The sequence below is a fragment of the Rattus rattus genome, chromosome 3 (genome assembly GCF_011064425.1).
Source record: "Rattus rattus isolate New Zealand chromosome 3, Rrattus_CSIRO_v1, whole genome shotgun sequence".
NCBI classification, from domain to species: Eukaryota; Metazoa; Chordata; class Mammalia; order Rodentia; family Muridae; genus Rattus; species Rattus rattus.
This window is the reverse complement of record NC_046156.1, coordinates 184068587-184094440: the sequence shown is the minus strand read 5'-3', so window position 1 is coordinate 184094440 and position 25854 is coordinate 184068587. Positions and strand designations below refer to the sequence as shown.

The window sequence follows — 25854 nt, the reverse complement described above, 5'->3', positions numbered from 1 at the left end:
TATGTCAGTTAGAAGACTAAACTCGACTACTGTTTCTCAGGTATCACAGAGTTTTTTTAAGAAAAGAAGCAGAAATTAAAATTTCTTGAGGGTTTGTTTTGTTTCCCCATTATTTTTACCAGTGTATGCTGTGGAGAAGCAGTAGACACAGTTCTGTTTCCCACTGCTAAGGGTCGGAGGCTTGGCAGAGCGATGCGACACTACCTTGTCTTTCCACTTTGGACCTTTAGTTATGGGAAGCTTGGAAAGCAAATGAGGGAGTTTCAGAAAGACACTGAAGGGGCTGATGGAGATGATGATCGAAGGCTAGAATCTGCAGTTCATCAGGACATGGTCAGGGAGGAAGCAAACATAGATAATAGGACATTAGAGTATGTGGCCAAGATCCAAGACGAGTACAGGAGGCCAAAGCTCTCCAGTGCTGCCATGTTCCCTTTGACCCACTGTGGATGCTCACACAAAGAAAGTGGTTGAGATCACTGGCCACTGGGACAAGAGCTGAGAAATAGGAGTTTTGTTTATCAAAGCAAATAACCCTGGCTTATAGAGGAAGGAGTGGAGACTCTTCAGTAGAGGAACATTTCTTTGTTTAGCGCCAGAGTATTTTAAAAGTCTAATCAAAGCAGTTTCTATCTAACTTAAATTGTTGGAGACCAACAGCTGATACATTTTGTCTTCCTTTGCCAAATTTCTCTTTACTGACTTCTTTAAGTGTTTTCCACTATTTCTCCTCTGTTGGTATACTCCTTAAGTTCCAAGTGTGTTTAAAGTAAAAGTATTATGAGACAAGAGCTGACTTCTGTGCGTAGGGTACTACTACTTCTGTGACATTTTCTTTCCCCACTAAAAGTGAGAAGTGAACGCCTTGCCTTTGTGCGTCCCATTTCACAGGGAGGACAAGAGGTTATTCTCCACAATGGCTGACTTCCAGAATTTTTGCCTGAACATTTTTTTGTCAAGTATATATTCCCTTCTCTAGGCCTTTCTATATAGAGCCTACCAACATTGTCAATGTGAATGATGTCATTCAGAAGGTCAGCGACCATGCTGCTGCTATGAACAAGCGGATTCATTACTACAGCCGGCTCACCACTCCTGCAGACAAGGCACTGGTAAGAGGCAAAGCTCTGCTGCTGTCTACAGTTCAGTTGTATGAAGTAAACACCAGAAACCAGGCAACGCCCAGGGCTTGAACTTAACACTGAAGTAGTCAGAGAGAGCATCATGCAAAGTCCAAGCAAGAGTAGTTCCTGTGAGCTTCAGGCTTGTTCGTCTCATCTACTCTGGAGTAGAGACATTTGGAACTCTCTGTTGACAATAGCTTGGAACCTTGGTTTTCAGTTTTTCTTATCTCAGATACCAAACGCTCTGAGGAAGACAAATTGCCTTTGAAACTGCAGCTTAGATATTGATAAAAATGTAAGATTCTGGCTAGTCTCTTTAACTTCTAAATTCGAAGCTACAAAGGAAAAATATTCATATACATTTTCTAAAGGAATAAGAAACAAATATGTCCATACACATACCTGATAGCTTCCTGTTTAGTATTGTCCTTTTATAAATTAAAAACTTAGCCTATGCAGACCTCATTCCACCACAGTTCATTGTTTTGTCTTATAAACGTTTAAGAAGTTATTAGGAAAGGGCTACAAATTCAGTAAAGGCCAAGTTTGCATCATGGGTCGTATCTTATGGACTCATAACTGACTGAAGTCTGTTTTATTATCTTAGAATTTTAAAATATGTAAGTAATCTGTTGCTTATAATGATGATCATCAGATATGAGATACTCAGAAATTTGAAAGCTTAAAAAAAATATGGGGGTTGGGGATTTAGCTCGGTGGGAGAGCGCTTGCCTAGGAAGCGCAAGGCCCTGGGTTCGGTCCCCAGCTCTGAAAAAAAAAAAAAAAAAAAAAAAGAACCAAAAAAAATATATATATATGGTTATTTGGGTCTTAGACGCCACAAGGAAGAAAGGAGCCAGCCTCTGATCTTCACTGGATGTCTACCCAGGAGAAGGAGTAGGTAGCACTGGCCATGGCTGTCTGATGTAGCCCCCATAATTGCTATGTGAAGTCAGCATTCAGACCTCTTGTCTTTGCTTGTTTGGATAGCATCTCATGAAGTCCAGGCTGACCTCCAATTCCCTGTGTGTTAAGAGTGATCTTGAACCCCTGAGCTTCCTACCTTCTCTCCTTGGTTTATAGCATAAACAAAACACCATACCTAGCTCTAAGATATCAAGAAAAGACTTATGAAATGCTATATGTAGGATCAAGTTTTGTAGTTTTTGTCTTTTTTTTTACCTGCCCCACAGGCCTTTACCTTATTAGTGATAGTGAAGTGCATTATAGAGTTATGTAAGTCTTTGGGGCCTTTGAGGTTCCGGCCTGGTTCAGATTCTCCGGAGGCCGTGCTCAAAGAAGCAGGCTTCAGAGATATCTGGAGCTGGAGGAGCAGCACTGCCTGCAAGTTAAGTCAACATTGTGCACTGAGTTGTAACCCTCTATTAACTGGCACTGAGATAGATGACTGGCACTTCTAACCAGTCACCAAGATTAATGTGACCTCTCCATTTCTGATGAGCAAGCATTTTCTAAAAAGTCCCCAAATCACTCTCCCTAAAGGTATGTTTTACAGAAGAACAATAAATCACTGTTCATAGAGTAAAACCTTTTCATTTATGGGAGAAATGCTGTTATTGTTATTGTAAGCTGGAAAGGGGAGGAAATTGTCTGCCAGCATCCCCCGTGTCCTTGCTACTAAACACACATGCCTACAGAGCAGCCTTGTCAGCGTCACCGAGGGCTTAGCAAGAAGGCATTGTGCAGGGCTTAGTCGGAACCAGTGAAGCAGAGTCTATGTCAGCAAGAGTGCGTGTGTCACAGAAATGTTCAGACGGAAATGCTGCCCTACACCATTGCCACGGTGGGATCCAGCCTGTTTTCCATGCCTCCTGTGCAGCCGCCACTCTTCCCCCCCATCCTCCACATCTCCTCCCCCCATCCTCCACATCTTCCCCCCATCCCCCACATCTTCCCCCATCCTCCACATCTTCCCCCATCCTCCACATCTTCCCATGCACAGTCCAGACCCAGAGGTTAAGCCCATTCACGGGATTAGCTGGGGTGTACGTGGAACAGGTTTATTCTTCCATTTTGTGTACGTCAGTGTCAGAATACAACCAGAAGTTTCTACCTCTTATTGAACCATGCTCCTTATAAGTTTTGATTTTAATTGTTTCGTTGTTGTTGTTTTTGTCGTTACTTTGGGTTTCTTTTTTTTTTCCCATTCACTTTTTCAGCTATGCTGTTTTTCCTTCTTGATGGGGCATAGTCTTGCACTTTTTTTTTTCTTACTCATGGCAGAAGAAAAGAAAATGTAGATTGTAGAGGATGTAGATATAGAGCAGGGGAAACACAATCCTCATATGTATTTTTATCTGTGTCTCTAGGACCTCGGCATTTCTGAAGCCACGCATAGCATTCAGGATATTCTTCCCACAGTCACCACTAATCGTGTGGCACTGCAAGAGAAGGCTATGGCATCTCTGTGCTCTTAACCCATTGTATCCCACTGAGGCCTCCTACTCCTTCCCTTCCTTCAAGTCTTCCCTAGCTAGTTTAGCTCTCATTGCTTACCCAGCGAGATGGTGCGGTACAGAGCTGAGCACTCAATTGTGTTGTGCCTCCTAATCTCAGATCCAACTGGAATTTGAGACAGTTCGAGGCTGTTAACTTTCCTCTCAAGTAAGAAACAGCACAAAGTTGTAAATTTACATGTAGGTGCTAAATCTTAAGAGATTGTTGGTTCGCACTGGTCAGATTCTGTGCCATCAAAGACCTCTCCAAGAACAACCCTCAGAGATGGGCAGAGTATTACCAGGAAACAGGATGCTCTCCGCATCCCTAACAGGGAGGTGGAGTTAGGAAGAAATGCAGGAGGCAGTGTGAGAAGTGAGGTGCGTGTCCTCAGTCACCTTCACTCTGTCTGCTGGCTCTCTGTTGCCCCTCTCCTGTTACTGACAGCCTTCCATGTCTTCTGCTCCTAAACCCGCATTGGATCATTGATTAAGTTACCTTTTACCTGGATCTTTTACCCAGAGCATTTAAAAATTAGTTATGGGCGATTTCTATACTTACCGTTCATTGACACCTCAGTTCTTTACTCTGAGATCCCTGTCTGTTTCTTACACTGCCACCTTCACCTCTGAGTTAAGTATACACCACTTTGAAGAGAGGGAACGTATTTCTCCTTTATACCTGCTGCTATATTTAAAAAATAATCAGGATGCATAATGCTAAGTGTGTATGAGACTTTGAAATATACATTAAGATGTACATGCTGGCAGCTTTGTGTAATCTCAATATTCATGCAGCAGAGGTGGGGTCTCACGTTTGAGACAGGAAGGGAGAAGTGTAATAGTCACGAACCTCACTAGCAACTATCCTCGAGGAGCCCAGCAACCAGAGACCCAGCTGTTTCAGCTCCGTGTAAATCGAGAAGTGTGTCTGTCTGGTCAGTTTCTTTAATCAATAGAAAACATCCTCTTTATACAGTCACTGGTTCTGATGTTCCTCCTTTCTCTCTCCCAAGATTGCTCCAGACCACGTGGTTCCTGCTCCAGAGGAATGCTATGTGTACAGTCCATTGGGCTCTGCCTATAAACTTAAGAGTTACACTGAAGGCTATCGTAAAAACACCAGCTTAGTTACTATGTAAGTAAACTACTTCTTGGAGTGTGAATTAAACCGTGTGAATGAAAACAACTGGCTCTTGACTTCTGTCTTAATTAAAATGCTTAAGGAGCCTGACCTCATATTGTTACTGCTATTACTCTTTCAGTTTTATGATCTGGAATACCATGATGGGGACATCTATACTAAGTATTCCTTGGGGCATAAAACAGGTAATATAATTATACTTTTATCTGAAAATTTCTTAATATTTATTATTTTTTATTTTTAAATTACATATATGTGTGAGTGTGAGTGTGGGTATTTGCATGTAACTAACTGCCTGTGCTCATGGGGGTCAGAGGTGTTGGATCCTCCTGGAGCTGGGGTTGCAGGCAGTTGTGAGCCACCCAGCCTGGGTGCTGTGAACCAGGCTTCAGTGCTCTGAGAGGCCAGAATGCATGCATAGCTGCTGAGCCATCGCCTCACCCCTGAGAACTTTCTACAGCTGTAATCCCACCCCTTAGCCTAAGGAGACAGGTTCATGAGCTCAAGACCAGTTTGGGCTACATGGTAAATTTTAAGCCAGCTGTGTATGTTTCATATGTCTCCAAAATAGACATTTAATAGTAGTTAATTAGATAACTGAAGTTTTTTACTTTATCTTTTAAGTTTGGGGCTGGACAGTACTTTCTTAGTCTTCCTGGGGCCCTGTGTCCAGTTACTAGCACTGGAAAAGAAAGTGATCACCATATTTTGTTTTATTGTTTACATAGAATTGTCTTTAAAAAGCAGATGGTTCTGTTTATTTTTCCACTGCCATGTTTTTTTGTCAGAATTGTCTAGACTTTCAATGTAATTGCATATGAAGTTATTCTTCATTTTTAAAAAGGCTGGATTTACTACTGGGATGTGTGTCATCGTGCTGATGGGCCTTCTAACACTTTACTGCTGCTATAGAGTGGTGAAATCACGGAGTATGATAGGTGAGTAGAGATACATTGTTGCGGGAACTAATACACTTTCCCATTGAGGCAGATCCTCTATATATGTGTCAGCCCTCTTCTTTTACCTTTCCTGTGCGTGCGTGCGTGTGTGCGTGTGTGCATGTGTGCGCGTGTGTGCGTGTGTGCGTGTGTGCGCGTGTGTATGTGTGTGTGTGTGTGTGTGTGTGTGTGTGTGTGTGTGTGTGTATCTTTCTAGGTCACATTTACATATTAAACTGAGGATGGTAGTACATGCCCACAATCTCAGAATTGGGAGTTAGAGACAGGAGAACCAGAAGTTCAGTGTTCTCAGCTGCATATGGAGTTCAAGGCCAGTCTAGGCTACATGAGAGTCTGTCACAACAACAACAACAAAGCATATGTGTGTGCGCACACATGTGTGCGCATGTGTGTGTGCACGTGTGTGCATGTGTGGCATCTATGGCCTAGACAGGCGTGTTTTCCCTTCAGTCGTATTAGCAAATGCAAACCAACCTCTAGTTGTTTCTGTCTTAACTAAGCAGCTCCTTTCTCCAGTTAAGCAGTCTCAGTCACTGGGGAGTTTCTTGTCACTCATTGTTTGAGATCTTGGGAGAAGTCTTGTTTAAAAGCCATTCAAGTTCCTTTTTAGTTTGTTTAGCCTTTGGTTTCTGCGGTTTCGGTTCTGACTGAAATGGGAAGAGCTCTTTACTTTGTATAAATAAAGGGAACGTGTATATAGAGATATATGTGTGTATCTATATATGAAGGGATCTTACTCAGGCTGTCCAGTGGAAAGCCTCCTCTGCACTCCGACTGTTACAAAGCAGGTAACGCCTGTGTTTCTTAAACTCTTCCGTTTAAAAGAGTGAACTTGCATCAGTTCATTTTGCAAAGTCAACACAAGACTAATGCAAGGCTGGACAGGACAAAAAGTGAATGAGAAACAAAGTGACAAAACATTATTTGATAGAATCAGTAGTGGACAAAAGTAATATCCCGTGTTTAAAATAGGATGTGTTTAAGCTGTGTTTATTCCAGCGAGGGGAGAGAATGCTGTTAGTAAGAAGCCCAATGTAATTCACTGCATTAACAAAATAAAGGTAAAGTCCATGGTTACATCAATTGAGAACCAGCCCACAAAAAAGGCACTGATGGTGTCAATCATCCTTCATCCTAGTAAAGCTCTAAGGAAAGCACTATTTACACAAATTAGTTTCTTTATCCCAAAACCAGGACCAGCAGCTCCATGGTGATAAAGTGCCTAAAGCTATTTCCATTTAAGTTGGAGGAGGAGGGGAGGGGGAGGGAGAGAGGGAGGAAGATGAAGACAATGACGACATAGGGAATGCTCATGCTTACTCATAGTTTTCTGACATATTATCAAGTACACCAAAAAATGTCGAGCTAATATTAAAAACTAGAAAAGACTATAGTTATGGCAAAAGAATGTATTAGAATGCTGACTAGTACTATTAGAATTTATAGGAATCTGAAAGGTAACTGCCTATGAAATCAAGAATCAACAGCTAGAACTACAGTACAGAGAACATGAATCCATGTACCACGGCAGTAAACTCTAAAAGACTTAGATAAAATTTAGCAAGAGGACACATTTGATGGGGAAAAAAATCCAGGCTATCTAAACACAAAGAATAAAATCTGCACGTGTAAGAAAAACATGCCATGTGGTTTGGAAGATTCGTATGGGAAGCCACATGTATAAATTCAGTCCAATTTCAGACAAAGCCAGGAAAGTTAGGGAAAAAAGAAGTGGTGTGGAAGAATCAGACTGGCCAGGTATTGAGACATGCTACAAAGTCGTTGTAATAAAGCAGAAGGCTACTGCCTTAGAGACAGGGAGACAGTAGAGTGGAAGGGATAGAGAGGTGGCTGCTGGTTAAAAGCTCTTGCTGCTCTTCTAGAGGACCCAGGGTTGGGCCTGGCACCTGCACAGCATCTCGCAGCTGTCCGACCTCTAGTTCTTGGGGATCAAATACCTTGCTATGACCTCAGGGACCACATGGAGCAGAGACATTCAGGAAAAACATCCACACACGTGGAATAAAAATGTTTAATCTTTATAAAATTAGACTGGAAAAGGAAACATAAACCTCAGGTGTATGAGTTTAATGTCATATTTGGTGTCTGTTAAACTGTGTATCAGTTGTGGGAAAAACTCTGTGTGATACCTTATACAAAAATATAGTCCAGATATGAAAAAAATAAAGCCATAAAAATACTAGGAAGAATATAGGAGATCGTGCGTGTAAACTAGCAATTGAGATTCTCCCTATGGATACAGAAGACATAAAAACTGTAAGGGAAATATATCACAGGATTACAGGTCATTACCAGACTCATCCTGGCAAGGTGGTCAGGAGGATATGTGAAAGAGCCACATGCCTCCAAGGTGGAGTCCATGCTCCGAGTAATCTACAGAGGAAACCAAGCCATTGGTGCCCTGTACAGAAGTTACAGTGGAACTCCCACACAAACATTAATGGTATAACTGCTAATCAGGGAGGTGGTTATCATCCCTCGCTCATGAGGACGTTCCTGGGCAGTCTATAAGTAAGCTGTGCTCTTCAGAGTCCAGTACGATTGGACAGTTATGGTAAAGATGTTTTTCCTTTCTTTGTGTTGTTTATTTTTATTCCAGACACCCCAATGTCTATAAAGATGCTATTGAGTACAGCCATAAAACACATATATTGGGGTTGGGGATTTAGCTCAGTGGTAGAGCGCTTGCCTAGGAAGCAAGGCCCTGGGTTCGGTCCCCAGCTCGAAAAAAAAAGAACCAAAAAAAAAAAAAAAAAAAACATATATTGGACAGGATTTGGGGACTAGGCCAGTACTTTACTGGTCCTACTTATATACTAACTACCATATAGTATACACAGACAGACAAACAGACACATTGTATACTACTATTCTCTCCACCCCAACCCCTGGGAAACAAGATGAGTCATGAAGTGACTATAATCTGAGGGCAGTTAAAATAACCTTGCGTTAGACCTATCTGTGTTCTTATTCCCTACTGAGATATTGAAACAAAGAAATTGCTATTGCAATAATCCAGCCATAGAAATGCAAATATTTCATGTTCTTTCTTTCTTTTTTTTTTTTTTTTTTATTCCTTTTTTCAGAGCTGGGGACTGAACGCAGGGGGCAAGCGCTCTACCACTGAGCTAAATCCCCAACCCCATGTTCTCTCTTATATAAATGTCTTTGTGTTCTTTTTACATAATTCTTAAATATTTTTATTATGCAAATGTCTCTTATCTTTTTATATAAATTCTTATCATTTAGTATGTTTTATTACAATCTTGTCTCCAACTTCATCACTTTTTAAGCAAACCTTATGGGTTTGGTCACCATTGTTATATTTGTTGGTTGTTTGGTTTGTTGAATGACTGCGTTGTACATTGTGGCTGTATTATATTATGAATGATTGTGTACTGTTGCACACAATTGTCTGTTGTTTACTATTTTAAGTGATATCCTTCTAAAAATAATTTATACATATTTTGTGTATTCTTTTGGATTGCTTCTTTAAATTTTGACCCCTAAGGGGAAAATATCCTGGGCTGGATATATAGCTAAGTGGCAGAGCACATGCTTAGCATGTGTAAAGCTATTTGGGTTCAATCACCAGTTCAGAAAGGAAGGAAGGAAGGAAGGAAGGAAGGAAGGAAGGAAGGAAGGAAGGAAGGAGGAGGGAGGGAGGGAGGGAGGGAGGGAGGGAGGGAGGGAGGGAGGAGGAGGAAGGGAGGAAGACGGGAAGGAAGGAAGGAGTTTCCTGCAGTACCGGCTGTACATGAATGATAGGCCGCTTTGAAGCATGTTGTTATTTTGTGTTCCTGGTCTTGTTCTGTTCTATTTTTCTCTTATTCTTGCTAAGTGGTATGATTTTCTTTAACGGTATTGTTTGTATCTTCCCAGTTATGCTTGGTGCCCTTATAGTTGCACGAAGTACTCTCTGTGATGTTGCTGTTAGTTTCCTATCTACAAGGTCTTGTGACTTCCTTTCTCTGTTTGAATGGCTTCTGTGAGACTTTCTGTTTCCCTACTGCTGTTTCCGCAGCTCTTAGGCAGGATAACCTTTCATAGTAGACGTCATTGCTGTAATGAGTTTATCTCTTGCTGTTGCTTTGCCTCACTGTGTTTATGTTCTTCAGGCTGTTCAGAAACTCACCGTGTAGCCCAGCTGCCCTTGAGTCCACGTATTCTGCCTCAGCATCCTGAAGTCTAGAATTACAGTGTGCATTTCCATGCCTAGCTTTACTTTTACATTCTTAACGTAGTTATCTAAAATTTAAATTGGCTTGTAGCATAAAATATGACTGAAGACAGCTTTCACTCGTGTTGTTGAATAGTGATTAACTATTAAGTAGTGTTTTTAATGAACTGGCGGGTGACTTATGTCTTCAATTCCAGAAACCTGGGAGGCTGAGGCAGGAGGATGGTTGTGAGTTTGGGGTTAGTTAGCATGGGCTGTGTAGCAAGACACCGTCTCATAAAAACTAAAAAGAGAGTGCATATTCTATTTTTTTCTAGTTAGTTTTCCTGTTATTGATTATCACGTGCTCTAATTTGCTATAAGAAGTTTGGATCCTATTTGTTTCTTAGAGTATACTATTTCACTATATCACCTTTCTATTTTATTTTATAATATTTTAATTGCTAGCTTTTTTTCATAATATGTTGTCATATTTGTTGGTAAAGTAGCCACAATATTTTGCTAAATATTTTGAGTTAATTGGGGGAAAACAAATTATAAATGTGGAGTATGTAACAGTACCCAGTCTTATTCTTTCTCTTTCGTTTTATCTAGTTACATCGGACACAACTACCTGGGAATATCCAGATGTCTGCAAACATTACTTTGGCTCTTTTGGGCAATGGTCAAGTCTCCTTTTCTCCTTGGTGTCTCTCATTGGAGCAATGATAGTTTATTGGGTGCTTATGTCTAATTTTCTTTTTAATACTGGAAAGTTTATTTTTAGTAAGTATTGATCCAGTCTTTAACACAGTTACTCTCAAATATCATTGTAATATTTTAGTTCTAGCCTCACACTTTTATATGTAAAGTATTATAAATATGGATAATGTACCATTGTAATATTTTCGTTCTAGCCTCACATTTTTATATATAAAGTATTATAAATATGGATAATGTGCTTGATTCGGCTTTTCTATGCTTATGACCTCAAATGTCATGTGTATAAACGTGAACTTTTACATAAATAACAGGTTTCATTTTGACATTTTCATAATGCATTTCAATCATATGCACTTCCTGTTCAATCATTCACTTCCTGTTATGCCCTCCTGGTCTCTACTGCTCCCTGTAGTTCCCTTCCTCCTCCCAGCTAGACTCCTCCTACTTTGACGCCTTTTTTTTTTTTTTTTTCTTTTTGTCTCCCAGTGAGTTTCGTTAGGGTTGCTTACATTGCTTACAGGAATATAGGTGAGAGCTCTTCTGCTCGTGCACTCCCACTTCAGCATTGGCTGCACCACTGGCAACACTGTCTTCCCTCCCCGTCGGAGGGTTGCCTGGGTATTGACAAGCCCAGCCTTAAGAAGATAGTCACAATTGCTATGCGTTCAAAGTGCAAAATCATGTCATGCCCAGAAGTTAGCCTGCCATCGGCCCCTGACTTACTCTGCATCCTAAGGGATTTGGGGTTTGGGGGGTGTTTGTTTTGTTTGTTAGGGGAGGGGTGGGTGATTACTCTCTCAGGTTTTTCCATGAGCATGGAGAGGGTGTCACAGCTGTCCCACTTGCACTGTGCTGTCAAAAGTCATTTTTTTCTCCATGCTCTGGCCAGTTTACGAGTCCCTGCACTCACCTCGGACCACTGCAAAAGAAGCTCCCCTGACCAAAGCTAGCAGCAGCACTACTTCAGAGCATAAACAGTTAGGTAGAGGGCCGTTTAACAGACACATCATGGCCCTCTAGCAAAATAGCAGCAGCAGCTTCCGCACCAGGGCGAATGACCTTCCCAGCTACAGTAACCTTTATGAGGAATGCTTCTCCAAAGGCTCGAATTAGTATGAATGTTTCCACAAAACTGTACTACTGTAACAAAAGTTTATGAAGTTCACTGGTATGTGTTATTGAGGAATTGGATGTTTGAACAGTAAACAGTTTACTTACTGAAACATTAGGAGCTAAAAGAAAACAGGAGAATAATGAATCTTAAATAATATTTAAGTACCACAGAGCTGTTACCTACTCATCGCAGCTCTAGAATTCTGAAGAGGGTGTTCAATACCCAAGCCAAGCGCTTTCACACTGGCTTTAACTTGGATGGAAGATGTTCATTTTAAGCTCCCTTCTTTTGGCGTTTATTTGTATTGTGTGTGGGTGCGTATCCATATGTGTATTGGTGGGTACACATGCCAGGGCACACGTGGGAAGTCAGAGGAGAATCTGGGGAATAGGTTTCTCCTTCCTCCACTTGGGTTTTGGGCATCAAAGGCTCATGATTTATACTAGCCAATATATCCACCACTGTTTTAAACGTCTTCATAGCTTGTATTCACTGCTATGTGGTGATTCTAGGCAGGTCTTTTTTTTTTTTAATATTACTTTCAGATTAGTTGTTTTTAGTTTAGTTTTTTTTTCATAAAGGTTATAACAATATAATCAGATCTTGATTGAACTTGCATTGAATTTTTAAGTCAACATACCATAATTAATGTCATTAGGCTATTGATTTGGGATTAATAAGAATTGCATTAAATTTTAGGTGTGGGAAGAAAGTGTGCTAGGATACTAAGTTTTCCTATCCATAATCATAGCACAGTTTAAATTTATATTTAATGTCTTTTAAACTTTTCTTGCTGAAAGTCTTACATACTTTAGAAATAGTTTTTAACCTTAAGGTTTAAGTTTTTTTTTTTTGGTTCTTTTTTTCGGAGCTGGGGACCGAACCCAGGGCCTTGCACTTCCTAGGCAAGCGCTCTACCACTGAGCTAAATCCCCAACCCCAAGGTTTAAGTTTTAAACCTTAATTTGGTTTTGTAAGTGTAGTTTCAGTTTATTATAAAACTCATGCTTTTTGTTATAAAAATTTCAAACGTATAAAATAAACAGAATGATACAAGGAATCCACATGTTCCTCACATAACTGTAGCAGCCGCCACACTCTTCTGTTCCAGTAGTCTGTTCAAATAGGGTTTTCTAACTCCCCGCTTCTAAAAAGAGTATCGCCCCTTGAGAACACTTTTTAGACATTTTTTTACAATTATGCTTGGTGAAATTTTAATATCACAAAACCTTTAATAAAATGGTATATCTCCACATTATCTTCCTTAAAAGTAAGGTGTTTTTCCCTCCCCTCAGGAATGACTTTTCCTCCTGGATATTATAATAATGTCACATCCATTGAGAGAGCACGGGCTGTGATCTGCCCCTCACTGCTGTAATTCAAGCATTGGTATAGCTGTGTCTTAGGTGTGAAGCATGGCCCTGTGCCAAGCAAACAACACCATCTGACTAAGCACAGAGCTTACCCATCGCACGTTCAGCAGGGAATGGCATGTGTGCGTGAGCCCCTGCGTGGGCCTTGTCCTTGGTGCTTCCCCCAGTGTAACTCCACAGTTCTTACAAGCACAATAGTTGCCATCCAGCTTCAGCTTTCTAGAAGCATTTACTGTATCTCAGGAAAACTTTAAGCGATTTCCCAGTAGGCTTGGCCAGGTACAGTCGTTGGTTTCCCTTTTGGCATTCTTGAGAACTCTACATAAAACGTAGTTGTACTCCAATAAATCAGTGTAAGTAAAGGAAACATTGTATACATCATCTTCCTTCCAGACCTTTCGACTGCCATTAGTTCAGTCTTCCAGCTAGGTGTTGTTGTTATTTTAAACCTTATATAAAATTCTATGTAAAATTATTGTGTAAAATATTTCTACATGGCACTATGAAGCAAATGACATTTCTGTAGGCAAAGAAAACTAGAAGTGACATATGTAATGCTGAAATAGTTTGGGGTCAGTGTACTCAATATTATATGTAGTAAATGACTACTATTATAAGCAGAAGACTTTAGATGGTGATGGGATTTGGCATCATCATTGAACTATATGTTTGTCTTTAACTTTTAGATTTTATTCATCACATTAATGACACAGACACTGTACTGAGCACCAATAATAGCAGCCCTGGTAAGTAGTCTGGAATTCAGTTTGTTTCCTCGTCCCCATTCCTGCTCCCAAAAGGATTTAAAAATAGAATCCACAACCCCATTTTAGGCAAATGGTTGGGGAAAAGATGTCGCTACATTACTGAGTCACCGTTAAATTATTAGTGCTATGTTTCGGAATAGGTGTATCTATTAAAAACAAATGGTTGAGTGTGATTTGCCGGCGGGGCACCTGCCTGGCAAGTGGGAAGCCCTGGGTCTGATCCTCAGCTCCATAAAAGAAAGAGATCAAAAAGAGCATTAAAGTAAGACTGCTGAGACATCTCAAGGACAGCTGGCTTGACAGCCTGAGCTTGAACCCATGGACCTACGTGATTGAGTAAGGAACTGTTCCTTCAAGTTACGCGCTGACCTCCACACACTCACTGTGGCATAGCAAATAGATGATGGATGGATGGATGGATGGATGGATGGATGGATGGATGGATGGATGGATGGAGGGAGGGAGGGATGGAGGGAGGGAGGGGTGGATGGAGGGAGAGATAGATACTAAGAGAGCAGAAAGGGAGGGGACAAAGGGAAAGAGGGGATAGATACATTCTCCAGACTCCCCAGTTCTCAGTGTATCATCTAGACTCTTAGGTGGCTATCCATAGAGTGAACTGCAGAATTTTTTTGAATTGTTCAGATTCTCTAAATTCTTCAGTTTTTCACCAGTGATCGAGGATTTCTGCTTTTAATTTCCTAACACATAGATGTGTTGTTGTTGTTGTTGTTGTTACTAAGAAAAAGAAAAAGGGGGCCAGTGAAATGGGTCGATAGGTAAAGGTCCTTGCAGCTGAACTGAATCCTGCATGGGGGAGGGCAAGAACTGACACCACCATGCTGTCCTCTGACGTCTGCACATGAGTAGGGATGAACATGCACACACACAAATTATAGAGAAAATGCTTGTTATTTAGCCTTTATATGGCTAATAATGCAATAATTGCTCTGCATGATGTTTTTTGTATTATTGAAATACCACCAGTCCAATGTTTTCAGTCCAGTGTTTTCAGTCCAGCAGTGGGGCTGAGGAACATGCATGCTACCTCAAAGCTTTTTAAAGATTCCTTTGCCTTTCACTATTTATATTTGGGTGAAAGATTCCTAAAGTAGGGGGATGACACGTGCGTAGTCGTTTTCAAGGTGCCTCACACTGATTCTCATAGGCAGGCCACCGCCCCCAGCTCTGCCCATGGGATTGGTAGCTTATGTCAATCTTGACAAAAGAGCCATTGATGCTCTCAGGGAATTTAATGAAGGAGGAGTTCTGTCTGTACCACAGCAGTTCAAAGAGACTTGTATGAGGATGAGTTGGTGCCCCTTTTTGAGAAGGCTGGTCCTGTCTGGAGTCTACGTCTCATGATGGATCCACTCTGGTCAGAACAGAGGCTATGCGTTTATCACCTTCTGTGGAAAGGAAGCTGCCCAAGGAGTAGTTAAACCGTGTGACAGCTGTGAGATTCGCCCTGGTAAAGTCCTGGGAGTGTGCTTTTCTGTGGCAAACAACTGACTTTTGTTGGATTCACTCCAAAGAATAAGACTAAAGAGAACTTCAAGAAGAGTTCAGTAAAGTCACAGAGGGTCTGGTGGGCATTATTCTGGATCATGAACCCGATGACAAAAAGAAGAATTGGGGGTTCTGCTTCCTCGAATATGAGGATCACAAGTCAGCAGCCCAAGCCAGACTCTGGCTCATGAGTGGAAAAGTCAGTGTGGGGAAATGTAGTTACAGTCGAGAGGGCTGACCCAAGGAAGAACCGGATCCAGAAGGCATGACAAAGGTAAAAGTTGTATTTGTGAGAAACTTGGCTACTACAGTGACAGAAGAAATATTAGAAAAGTCATTTTCCCAATTTGGAGAATTGGAGAGAGTGAAGAAGTTGACAGATTATGCATTCGTTCATTTTGAAGATAGAGAGAACTGCTGTCAAGGCTGTGGATGAAATGAATGGAAAAGAAATAGAAGGGGAAGAAATTGAAATTGTCTTAGCTACGCTACCAGACAGGAAAAGGAAAGAGCACCAGGCTGTAGATTTGTGCCTCCAGAAGCACGGTGTATGAAGATTATATCCTCACCTCCTCCTGAGGCCGCCTCCAGGGAGAGGTCGGGGGAGGGCACAGAGGGAGAGGTGGGCATGGCCAGCTCCAGATTACTGTGGTTATGAAGACTACTATGATGATTACTATGGTTATGATTTTCACGACTACAGTGGAGGCTCTGAAGATCCCTACTGTAGCTAGATGGTGGCTATGCGGGAAGAGGAAGAGGAGGAGGAAGGGGGGCGAGGTGTTCCATCACCACCTCTAAAGAAGTAGAGCTGGCTGTTCACAAGGGACCTTTGGGACCACAAGAAGCTCAAGGGGTGGCAGAGGGGGTCCTGTGTAACAGTAGAGAGGCCCTGGTTCTCGTGGAGCTCGGGGCAATCAAGGGGGCAATGTAGGAGGCAAGAGAAAGGCAGATGGGTACAACCAGCCTGATTCCAAACGTCGTCAGACCAACAACCAACAGAACTGGGGTTCTCAACCCATCGCCAGCAGCCACTTCAGCAAGGTGGTGACTGTTCTGGTAACTATGGTTACAATAATGACAACTACGAGTTTTATCAGGATACTTATGGGCAACAGTGGAAATAGACAAGTGAGAGCTTATCAACGATTCTTTCAAGATCCGATTGACCCTAGATCTACATTCTTCAAACAAAATTGGCGAAACTGTTTCATCTTTAAGTAGCAGTTTGCTGCCATTTGTGTTCAGCTGAAGAAGTCGCTCTTGTGTCTATTCTCAAGGCTTCTTATTTTTCTTCTTTTCTAAGTGCTCTTGGACGTCACTGGGCTTGCAGAGGTCCCTTATTCTGAGATCACAATGCTTCTATTCCAAGCTCCAGCTTAGCTTCAGGACAAACTGTAAATCATGATCTTGCAAAGCCTTTGGTTTGGACAGTTGTGGTTTTGGATGTGGAATAGATCACACAGGAGTATGCCGTAAGCTGTAAATAAAAGTACAACCAGTGCCTCGCCTTAGTACTTTAAGAAATTAGAGCAAACAGACTGAAGTTTATTTGTATTGAAAATAACCTATGGCTTAGGTTTTGCATTCCTAGAAGCAGGTTAACTGTGTTTTTAAATCGTTGTAACCACACCTTTTTGAAATCTGCCCTATAAAATTTGTTTGGCATAAACATCAAAGCCACAATTTGTTCTTTGATGTGATCATATTTCCAATTTCTTGTTCATGTAAGATTTCAGTAAAACTCAAAAATCTACTCAAAACAAGCAATGAAACAAAACGATCCCTAAAGTGCCCATGCAGCCCTTTCTGAGAAGGGAGCCTGCGTTCACACTGACAGCCTCACAGGCGCCAGTCCCCGGGCACAGTGACCCTCCTCCAGCTGTGTGCCCTCGTCTCTAACATGGCACGCACTCACTTTCACAGTGATCTGTCCAAGCGCCGGGAGTGGCCATCCTGACAACAGCTCCATGGTCTTCTACAACAATGACACGGAAGTGCGGCTGTTTGAGAGGTGGTGGGACAAGTCCAAGACAGTGCCCTTCTACCTTATAGGGCTCCTCTTGCCGCTGCTCAACTTCAAGTCTCCTTCGTTCTTCTCCAAATTTAATATCCTGGGTAAGAAGCTGCTTTGTGGAACTTGAGCAGTGTGAGTGGGGAGACCGTTACCTTCCCCGCTGTTCATAGCTGCTGAACTTGTCCATTCACATGATACTTTGATTCTGCCACTCTTTGTTTTTCTGTAAGGTTTGGCACAGAAAAATGGGCACAACCATTTCAGGTTCCTTTTGCCTTGCTATGTTTTGTTTTTTAGTTTGGTTTTCTTGATGTGAATTACTAGGTTTCCCATCTAACCTTCTTGAACGACTCTTATTTCCTGTGAGAATGCAGCTATAGGAAATAGACTAAAGTCTGAGGAGATATCACAATAACTCCCACTTAAGAGCATTACACAGCCAGGCCTGTTGACACATACCCAGTGCTCAGGAGATAGAGGCAGAGGAGCGGGAGTTCAAGGTCATCCTCGGCTACAGAGAGATGGGCAGCCAGGTGTTGATCATCTAACTTTAAACATAGAAGATCATAACGTAGCTAAGTTTTTTCCTCATTCATTCATTCATCCATGTGGTCTTTGGGATCAAACCCAATGCTTTAAAAGCAAACAGACAGACAACAGGGCCCTGTGCCTTTTGGGCAGCACCCTCTACTGCTGAGCTCTGCCCCAGTCCTAGCTCGGCTTCTTGGGTTTACTTTGCTCTTTGCTCTTCCTCAGTTTTGATTTCATAGTGCAGCTGCCTCCGTAAAGGATCAGACCTCTGTGTGTGTGTTTACAGAAATCTCCAAAAGAATATTTTGAACCTATTTAAGTTGACAGACAGAGCTCCGGTGAAAGCTCAGGTCCCATTAACTAGAGAAATGGAGATACAAATTGTAAAGACTCATTAGGCCCAAACAGTCTACAGGATTTTACCCCTTTCTAAAGCTCTCCCAGCAGGCAGCTTGCAGTGTACAATCATCAGAATACCCACCAGATCAAGGAGGAACTAGGACATCAAAACCAGAATGTAGCTGGGTTCGCAGGAGAAGAAAGGAAAGCGCAAAGATAGGCCTCCGACTATCTCCTTCGTGGAAGCCAGCCACATGAGCACGAGAACGAGTTGTTCATAGGCTTGGTCTCCCCTCTTCATCTTTTTGAATCAGCTAATCTCTAAACCCTTATAGGTCAGGTCAGCTTGCAGAGGTCACTGTGGTCCCTGACTCCCTTCTGACTTCCCTGTGGCACAAGTCTCTCACAAGCACATGAGCTCACAGGGTCTGCACAGTGAGACACCCTCATCCTTAGGCTTCCAAGCAGACTCCAGGACATTCTGCAGGTGTCCTTCTTGACGTTCCCCTTCCTCCTATGACTGCCACCTCAGAGCAGCAGCATCCAAGGGCGTTCATAAACAGCTCTGATGTCCTCCGTGATGGCTGCATGTCCTTTCTTAACAGGAATACTCTGGGGTTGTAGCTGTGGGGACTCACCTAGTGGGGACCAACAAGACTCTGAGTTTGATTCCCAGAACTGCAAAAACCTTCTTTAAATTAAAAGATAACGGTCCTCTAATTGCTACACTACATAGCAGAGCCACACGTAGCCATCCACTAGCTCATCCCTTCGCCTTTCTCGTGCTTGCTATTTTTCTTTCCCTGTTCTTTACTTTCTTGTCATTTCTAATTAACTGGGCGAACTTCCCGTGTGTTGGTTACCTCTCAACACCAAAACCAAAAGAAGTTGTTTTCACTTTTTTCTTGTATAACTGTCAGTTTTGTAATGGAGTCTGCTTGCTGCTTCCACTGGATTCCCAAAGTAACTGAGCAGCTCCTATCCAGTGAGTGACTCATGGTGTCCCTAGTCTTGTGTCCTTAAGTTTGTTACTGCCATTGCTTCATTCTCTGATAACCCACAAGGCTAATTTTTAGTCTTTAGAATCTAGCTGGGGTTTTGTTTTGTTTTGTTTTTTTAAATAGGAATAATCAATCAAGATAGTTTCTCCAGTCCAGATTTTTAAAGTAGTCTGTAAGATATACAAGATGATAAATGGTTTCTGGGTTTGCTCATTTGTCCCTTACAGGTACGGTATCTGTCCTCTATTTGATTTTCATTGTTACCCTGAAGGCTATTCGCTTAGGATTCCATCTGGAATTTCACTGGTTTGCGCCAACAGAATTTTTTGTACCAGGTGAGTTTGTCAAAATATGAAATCACTACATAATGATAACATGTTCTTTAAGTTAACTGTTGTGAACTGTCAGATTAAAGCAGGTAATACAAGGTTAATGTGGTATTGATCCACCTGCCATTTCAGCCCTTGGGAGGCTACCTTGAGTTCTAGGCCAGCCTGGGCCATGGAATGAGATGTGCCTCAGGAAAACAAAAATAAATAAATAATCAACATAGGACAACAGTTGGTTTTTCAGGCAGCTAGGGATAACCAGGGCTTTATTTTCAATTTGACTCTTGAAGTCTATTTAATTTATAATGCACTTGAAAAAACAAAAACTTATTCTCTAGACCTTTCTAAGGAGCACATGCTTTGAATGTCAGAGACTTAGAACATCATGATGCATGTTGGTGATATTGCCCATAAAAATCATTGTTCTAGGGGTTGGGGATTTAGCTCAGTGGTAGAGCGTTTGCCTAGGAAGCGCAAGGCCCTGGGTTCAGTCCCCAGCTCTGAAAAAAAGAACCAAAAAAAAAAATTAAAAAAAAAAAAAAATCATTGTTCTTAGCTGGGCAGGATGGCACACACGCCTTTAGCCCCAACACTCAGGAGGCAGAGGCAGGAGGATTGCTATGAGTTTGAGGCTACCTGGTCTTATTGTGATTTCCAGGCCAGCCAGGGCTATATAGTACACATAGTGAGACCCTATTTACAGAAAGAAAGAAGGAAAGAGGGAAGGGAAGGGGAGGGGAGGGAAGGGAAGGGAAGGGAAGGAAAGGGAGAAAACTCATTCTCCTTATGGGTTTTTCTGCTTATAATTTTATTGCTTTTCAGGTTAAGATTATGATTATTAAATGGATTTTTGTATCTGTCCCATTTCTCCTCCTGATTATAATGTGACAATTTAGTTTCACCCAAATGTAGAAGATGAAGGACATTTAAAAAGCAATGAAACAATGAATAAATGAATGAATTTTTACTAAGTGAGAAGAAAGATTATGAAATGAAAATGACTGCCTCAAAAGTATCTTGCAAACTGATCATGAGAGAATAGCATTCAATTCTAGTTTAGAGACTGGCCTATGTTCTTTCTATCCTTCTGCCATCAACTCCAGCAGTCTGCGATCCCAGTCACTACTCAGAATCTGGCCATAGTTCTGAAGTTTGTACTTGGAGCTGTCTCCCTCTCTATTGTTGTTGTTATTGTTGTTTGTTTGTTTGTTTGTTATAGCCTTCATAGGTCTCAATCTGTACTGAGTGGGTGATTATTGGAAATTGCTGTTATGTTATCATGGCTACTTGTTCTTAGACCATTTGACTTTATTAGCTTTGCTTTTCCAACATACTGGGCCTTGAAAGGGCAAGCTTCTCTCTAGGATAGCATGGCGGCACACGCCTTTAATCCAGGCACTGGGTGGGAGGAGGCAGATGGATCTCTGTGAGTTCCAGGACAGCTGAGCTACCTAATAGAGAGACCCTGACACAAAAAGACCAAAAAAAAAAAAAAACAAAAAACAAAAAAAAAAACAAAACCAGAAAACAGAATAGAATAGGATATTGCTTTTTAATACTCTATGGTTATTTATTAAGCAATAGTGAGGAAAGTTCCTACTAATGATAGTACACTAAAAATAGATAATTAGTGGAGCTAGACACAAGATGCAGCAATTAGGAGTATTTGTTGCTCTTGCAAAGGACTCACATTTGGTTTCCAGTACCTGCAACCACCACCTGTAACTCCAACTTCAAGGGACCAGTGTTCTGTGGGTACATGTACACACGTGCACATGCTCACACAGACACGATTACACCTGTGGGTACATGTACCCACATGCACACAATCACACAACACAATTATACCTAAACATAAAACAAATATGTTTATAAAGATGTATAACCAGGGAAAGGAAAAAAAGTCATCTGGGAAACAGAAAAGAAGAAATTTCTAAGTAGATGGTAAGTCATTCATTTCCCACTGTCCAGTTTTATATAGTACAAAGGGGAAACAACAAAGAGTAAACAAGGCATAGTTTCATAGTTAGGATCCTAAAGTTACTACATTGTGATTAGGGACTGTCTGAGAGGCTAACTAAATACCAGACCATTAGAGGGTAAGCCTCTCCTGTCCTCATGGGAAGTCACAGTATTGTGCAATTCTGATCGAACTTTGTGTGTTCTTATTTTTTTTTTTACAATTATTCGTTACATTCATTTATTTATGCACATACCACAGCATGTGTGTGGACATCACAGGACAATTTTTGAAATTGGTTTTCTCTTCCAACTTGTGGTTACTGAGTGTCCTAGTTAGGGTTTCTTTTGCTGCAACAAAACACCATGACCAAAAAGCAAGTTGGGGAGGAAAGGCTTAAATCTGCTTTTACTTCCCCATCGCAGCCCATCACCAAAGGAAATCAGGACAGGAACTGAAGCACAGGAACTCAAGCCTGGGGGCAGGAGCTCATTTGGAGGCCATGGAGGTGTGCTGCTTCCTGGCTTGCTCTTCTTGGTTTGCTCAGCCTGTTTTCTAATAGAACCCAGAACTACCAGCCCAAGGATGACACCACCCACAATGGGCTGGTCCCTCCCCCATCAATCACTAATTGGGAAAATGCCTTATAGCTGGATCTTATGGAGGTATTTTCCAACTGAGATTCCTTCTCCTCTGATGACTAGTTGTGTCAACTTGACATAAAAGTAGCCAGTACAATAAGTATGGAACTCAGGTTGTCAGTTTTAGCAGCAAGTGCATCTTGCTTGCCCTGTATTGTTATTTCTAAACCTCGACTTTTTAGTAAGTCTACCATCAGCCTTGCTCTCAGGTAGTAGTTGGGGGAACACTAAGCACTTATTCTACTTTTGCAGTCACACAGTCAACTGGCTCTATATACTGTCTGTGTGGTAACCAGTCCCAATTTTGTATCCTGCCCAGATCCTTCATGAAGTCCATTCTCATGGGCCCAACTCACACCTTCTCTGTCTCTGTCTACATCGATGTCTGTGGATATGTCAAGCTCAAAGTGATGAAGACCAAATACTTGTTTAAGTGTCTGTCTGTCAAGCAGCTTGACTTGCTCTTCTCTCAGGCTCCTCTAGCTTAAAACAAAAGCTGCAGTTTTCCATTGGTCAATACTGTAGTCTTTGTTCTCCATCCACACTCAATCCATCTGCAAAGTATGTCTGTTTTATTTTTTAAAACAGCTGGTAATCTGACTTCTTAGCATCTTGACCAAAGAAAACTATGTCAAGCTATTAATCTCCTGTCTGGATTATAGTAGTGTCCTCCTAACTAATTGTCTTCTCCACCTTAAACTGTTCTACACCCAGCAGTTAGAGTAACACTTGTAGAACAACCCAAGCCAGTTTGACCATGCATGACTTAAAGGATCTGGAGTTTAAGGCCAGCCTGAATGGCATAGTAAGCCTCATACAAAATAATATACAAATAATACAAAACAACAGAACACAAACCAGAACCCACAGGAATCTTTAATGGTTTCATGTGTCATTGAGAATGACACCAGGTCTACTATATATCATAGTCCTTACAGCCAGTCTGACCTGAGGATTCTGCTCCTTCCCCACCTCCCCAATTTCCCTCTGACTCACACCACACTGCACTGGCTGTCCTGCGCTGTGTGAAAAGGCTGAGCACGGGGTTGGGGATTTGGCTCAGTGGTAGAGCGCTTGCCTAGGAAGCACAAGGCCCTGGGTTCGGTCCCCAGCTCCGAAAAAAAGAACCAAAAAAAAAAAAAAAAAAGAAAAGGCTGAGCACATTCCTATCTCAGATGTTGGCATTCCCCATTCCCAGTGTCTGAATGCGCTGTGTTCTCAGATCTCCAACTACCCATCCGTCTACCCCAGACTCCTTAAGACTTTTCTTAAAGCTCTTCTTATCAGTACTAAATCTCGTATGCATGTATCTATGGTATCTGTTAATATGCCTGATTTTAATGAGTCAGGAACATGGGGACCCAACTTACTCTAATCCATTTTTGTTCCTGAGTGTTACCAAGTAGCAAAACTTGCAGTAAAAGGAACTTATCCAGAAATGTCTCTAAGTGTTTTGAGTTCTTGAATTCCAATACCAAAAATTCATTTTCCACTTACAAATCTGTCTCCTTTAACTGGAATATTACACTCTGAGAAGAGAAGTGGTATTTTTGTTTTGTAAACTACTGTACTACTGTTTAGTCCCAGATCCTATAGTATGTCCTGGCGCACACTGAGTGCTAATAAGAAGTAAGTGTTGCCGGTCAGTGAGCTGACTCAGTGGGTAGAGGCACTGCTGCCAAGCCTGGCGCCCTGAGTTCAGTCCCCAAGACACACAATCCGAGGAGAGAACCAGCTCCCTTGAGCTGTCCTCTGACTGCCACACTCACACACACACACACACACACACACACACACACACACACACAACAGATGTAAACAAAGAATTATTGACTAAGTAAATGTGCTTTTTTACTTCCTTCTAAGTCACATTACGGTGTAAGAGACATGATGAAGGGAGAACTAGGAACAGGCCTCTCGGAAGGCCAAACAAACTGCAAGATGTAGACAGACGCCCAGGGTGGGCTACAAACCATGTTTGATGTTTTATGTAGATTGAGAGGGGAGAGTTCACAATGCTTGAATAAAAGTTGGGGAGGAACTAGTATTAACTAAAGGGCTAAAGGGCTGAAGAGGAAAAAAGTTTATTTTCTCCCATTAAAAAAAAAAAAACAGTTCAATGCACAGCTTACTAGGAATTCTATCATAATCATAAAAATAATACTTGATGTTTCAAATCCAAATTACGGATGTGATTACTTAGCCCTTCTGATCCCGTGTTGACTAAAAGCACCACATGTGAGGATGGAATCCAGTTCCTTCTCCGTGCTCCGCGCATGCTTTAGTGACTAAACCATGCCTCCACTGTTGTTTAACCTTTAACAATTTTTGCTTGTGTTTCCCTCTCACTCTGAGGAGAAAGGGAGGCAGACAGGGTTTTATGTAGCCTAGGCTGGCCTAATGTACTGTGTACCTGAGGATAGCCTTCAAATCATGTTCTTCCCTCATTCCTCCATGGTGCTAAGATCACAGGTATAAACCACCACGCTAGAGTAACACTTAACAATTAGTATAATTAAAGCTGCAATTAAGATGGCATTTCTGAGCTAGATACAGTGTATCTCATACCTTACCTGTACCGCTAGCACCCAGACGGCTGAGCCAGAGGGATGATCACAAATTAGAAGCCAGTCTGGGCTACATAGTAACACCTATCTCAAAAACTAAATAAAACAAAACAAACAAGCTGGCTCAGAGAGATTTAGACACTAGTGCTCTCCCTCTCTGTCCCTCTCTCTCTTTCTCTCTCTCTCTCTCTCTCTCTCTCTCTCTCTCTCTCTCTCTCTCTCTGCACCACACATAAGCCAGAGGTTTGCATATCAGTGTGTTCCTCAGTCAACCTGTAACCCTTTTTTGAGCCAAGGTCTCAAATGAACCAGAGCTTGTGGGGTCGATTTGATACCCTGGCTAGTAACCGTGAGGATCCTCCTGTCTCTACTTCTCTAGTGCTGATATGTTTTGTTGTTTGGTTGGTTGGTTGGTTTAAGCATGTAACTGGGGCTCTGAACTGAAGTCTTTATGATTACATGGTAAGTACTGACTTGGCCTCCCCCCAATCCCCTCTGTTCGTTTGGTTCTCTATGCAAGGTTTGTCCATGCAACCCAGGTAGCTAGGAACTCCCAGCCACCTTCTTACCTCAGTCTCCTGAGTGCTGGGATAACAAGCATATGTCCTTGTGCCCAGCAAGGGACACATTTTGTCACTAGACCTGTGGATCTGCTCTTTGGAGAAATACTTCTCTGGGCGTTCTTCTGTTTTTCATGTCTTAACTTCTATTTCTTTATTCTGGGTGTGAGTACTTCATTAGATATATTTATTGAAATTATCTTCTCCCTATCCCCACCACCTCCTAGTGAAATCAGTTTAGGGTCTTGCATGTGCCAGGCAAGCACCATAGCTCCGCCCCAGCAGTAACTCGCGTCCTCTTTTCACACACGTTTTCAAAGGAAAAGATTAAGTGGTTTCAAGACAACTAGAGGTTTAGGGCTCTTTAAATACATTGCGAATTTGTCTTCTTTAACTATGAGGTAATAATCATAGCATGAATTTATATCCTTTGAGAATTCATATTTGGCATATTTCCGTGTGTGTGTGTGTGTGTGTGTGTGTGTGTGTGTGTGTGTGTGTGTTCATAACTGCATTATTCATAATTATAAAAGTGAAAGCAACCCAATGTCTGTCCCCGG

The 25854-nt window shown here is 41.7% G+C and overlaps 1 protein-coding gene and 1 pseudogene across 1 annotated transcript in view; both read left to right on the top strand.

The window, feature by feature from the left end:
• Positions 1–25854, top strand: part of Slc38a9 (solute carrier family 38 member 9) — a 72415-nt gene that overhangs the window by 29716 nt on the left and 16845 nt on the right. Inside the window, exons 3-10 of the mRNA XM_032898883.1 lie at positions 980–1112; positions 4597–4718; positions 4846–4909; positions 5569–5662; positions 10479–10649; positions 13760–13819; positions 17276–17467; positions 19465–19572. Of these exons, the coding sequence (XP_032754774.1) occupies positions 980–1112; positions 4597–4718; positions 4846–4909; positions 5569–5662; positions 10479–10649; positions 13760–13819; positions 17276–17467; positions 19465–19572 (944 nt within the window). The remainder of the gene's footprint in view (positions 1–979; positions 1113–4596; positions 4719–4845; positions 4910–5568; positions 5663–10478; positions 10650–13759; positions 13820–17275; positions 17468–19464; positions 19573–25854) is intronic.
• Positions 14730–16586, top strand: LOC116897189 (annotated as a pseudogene).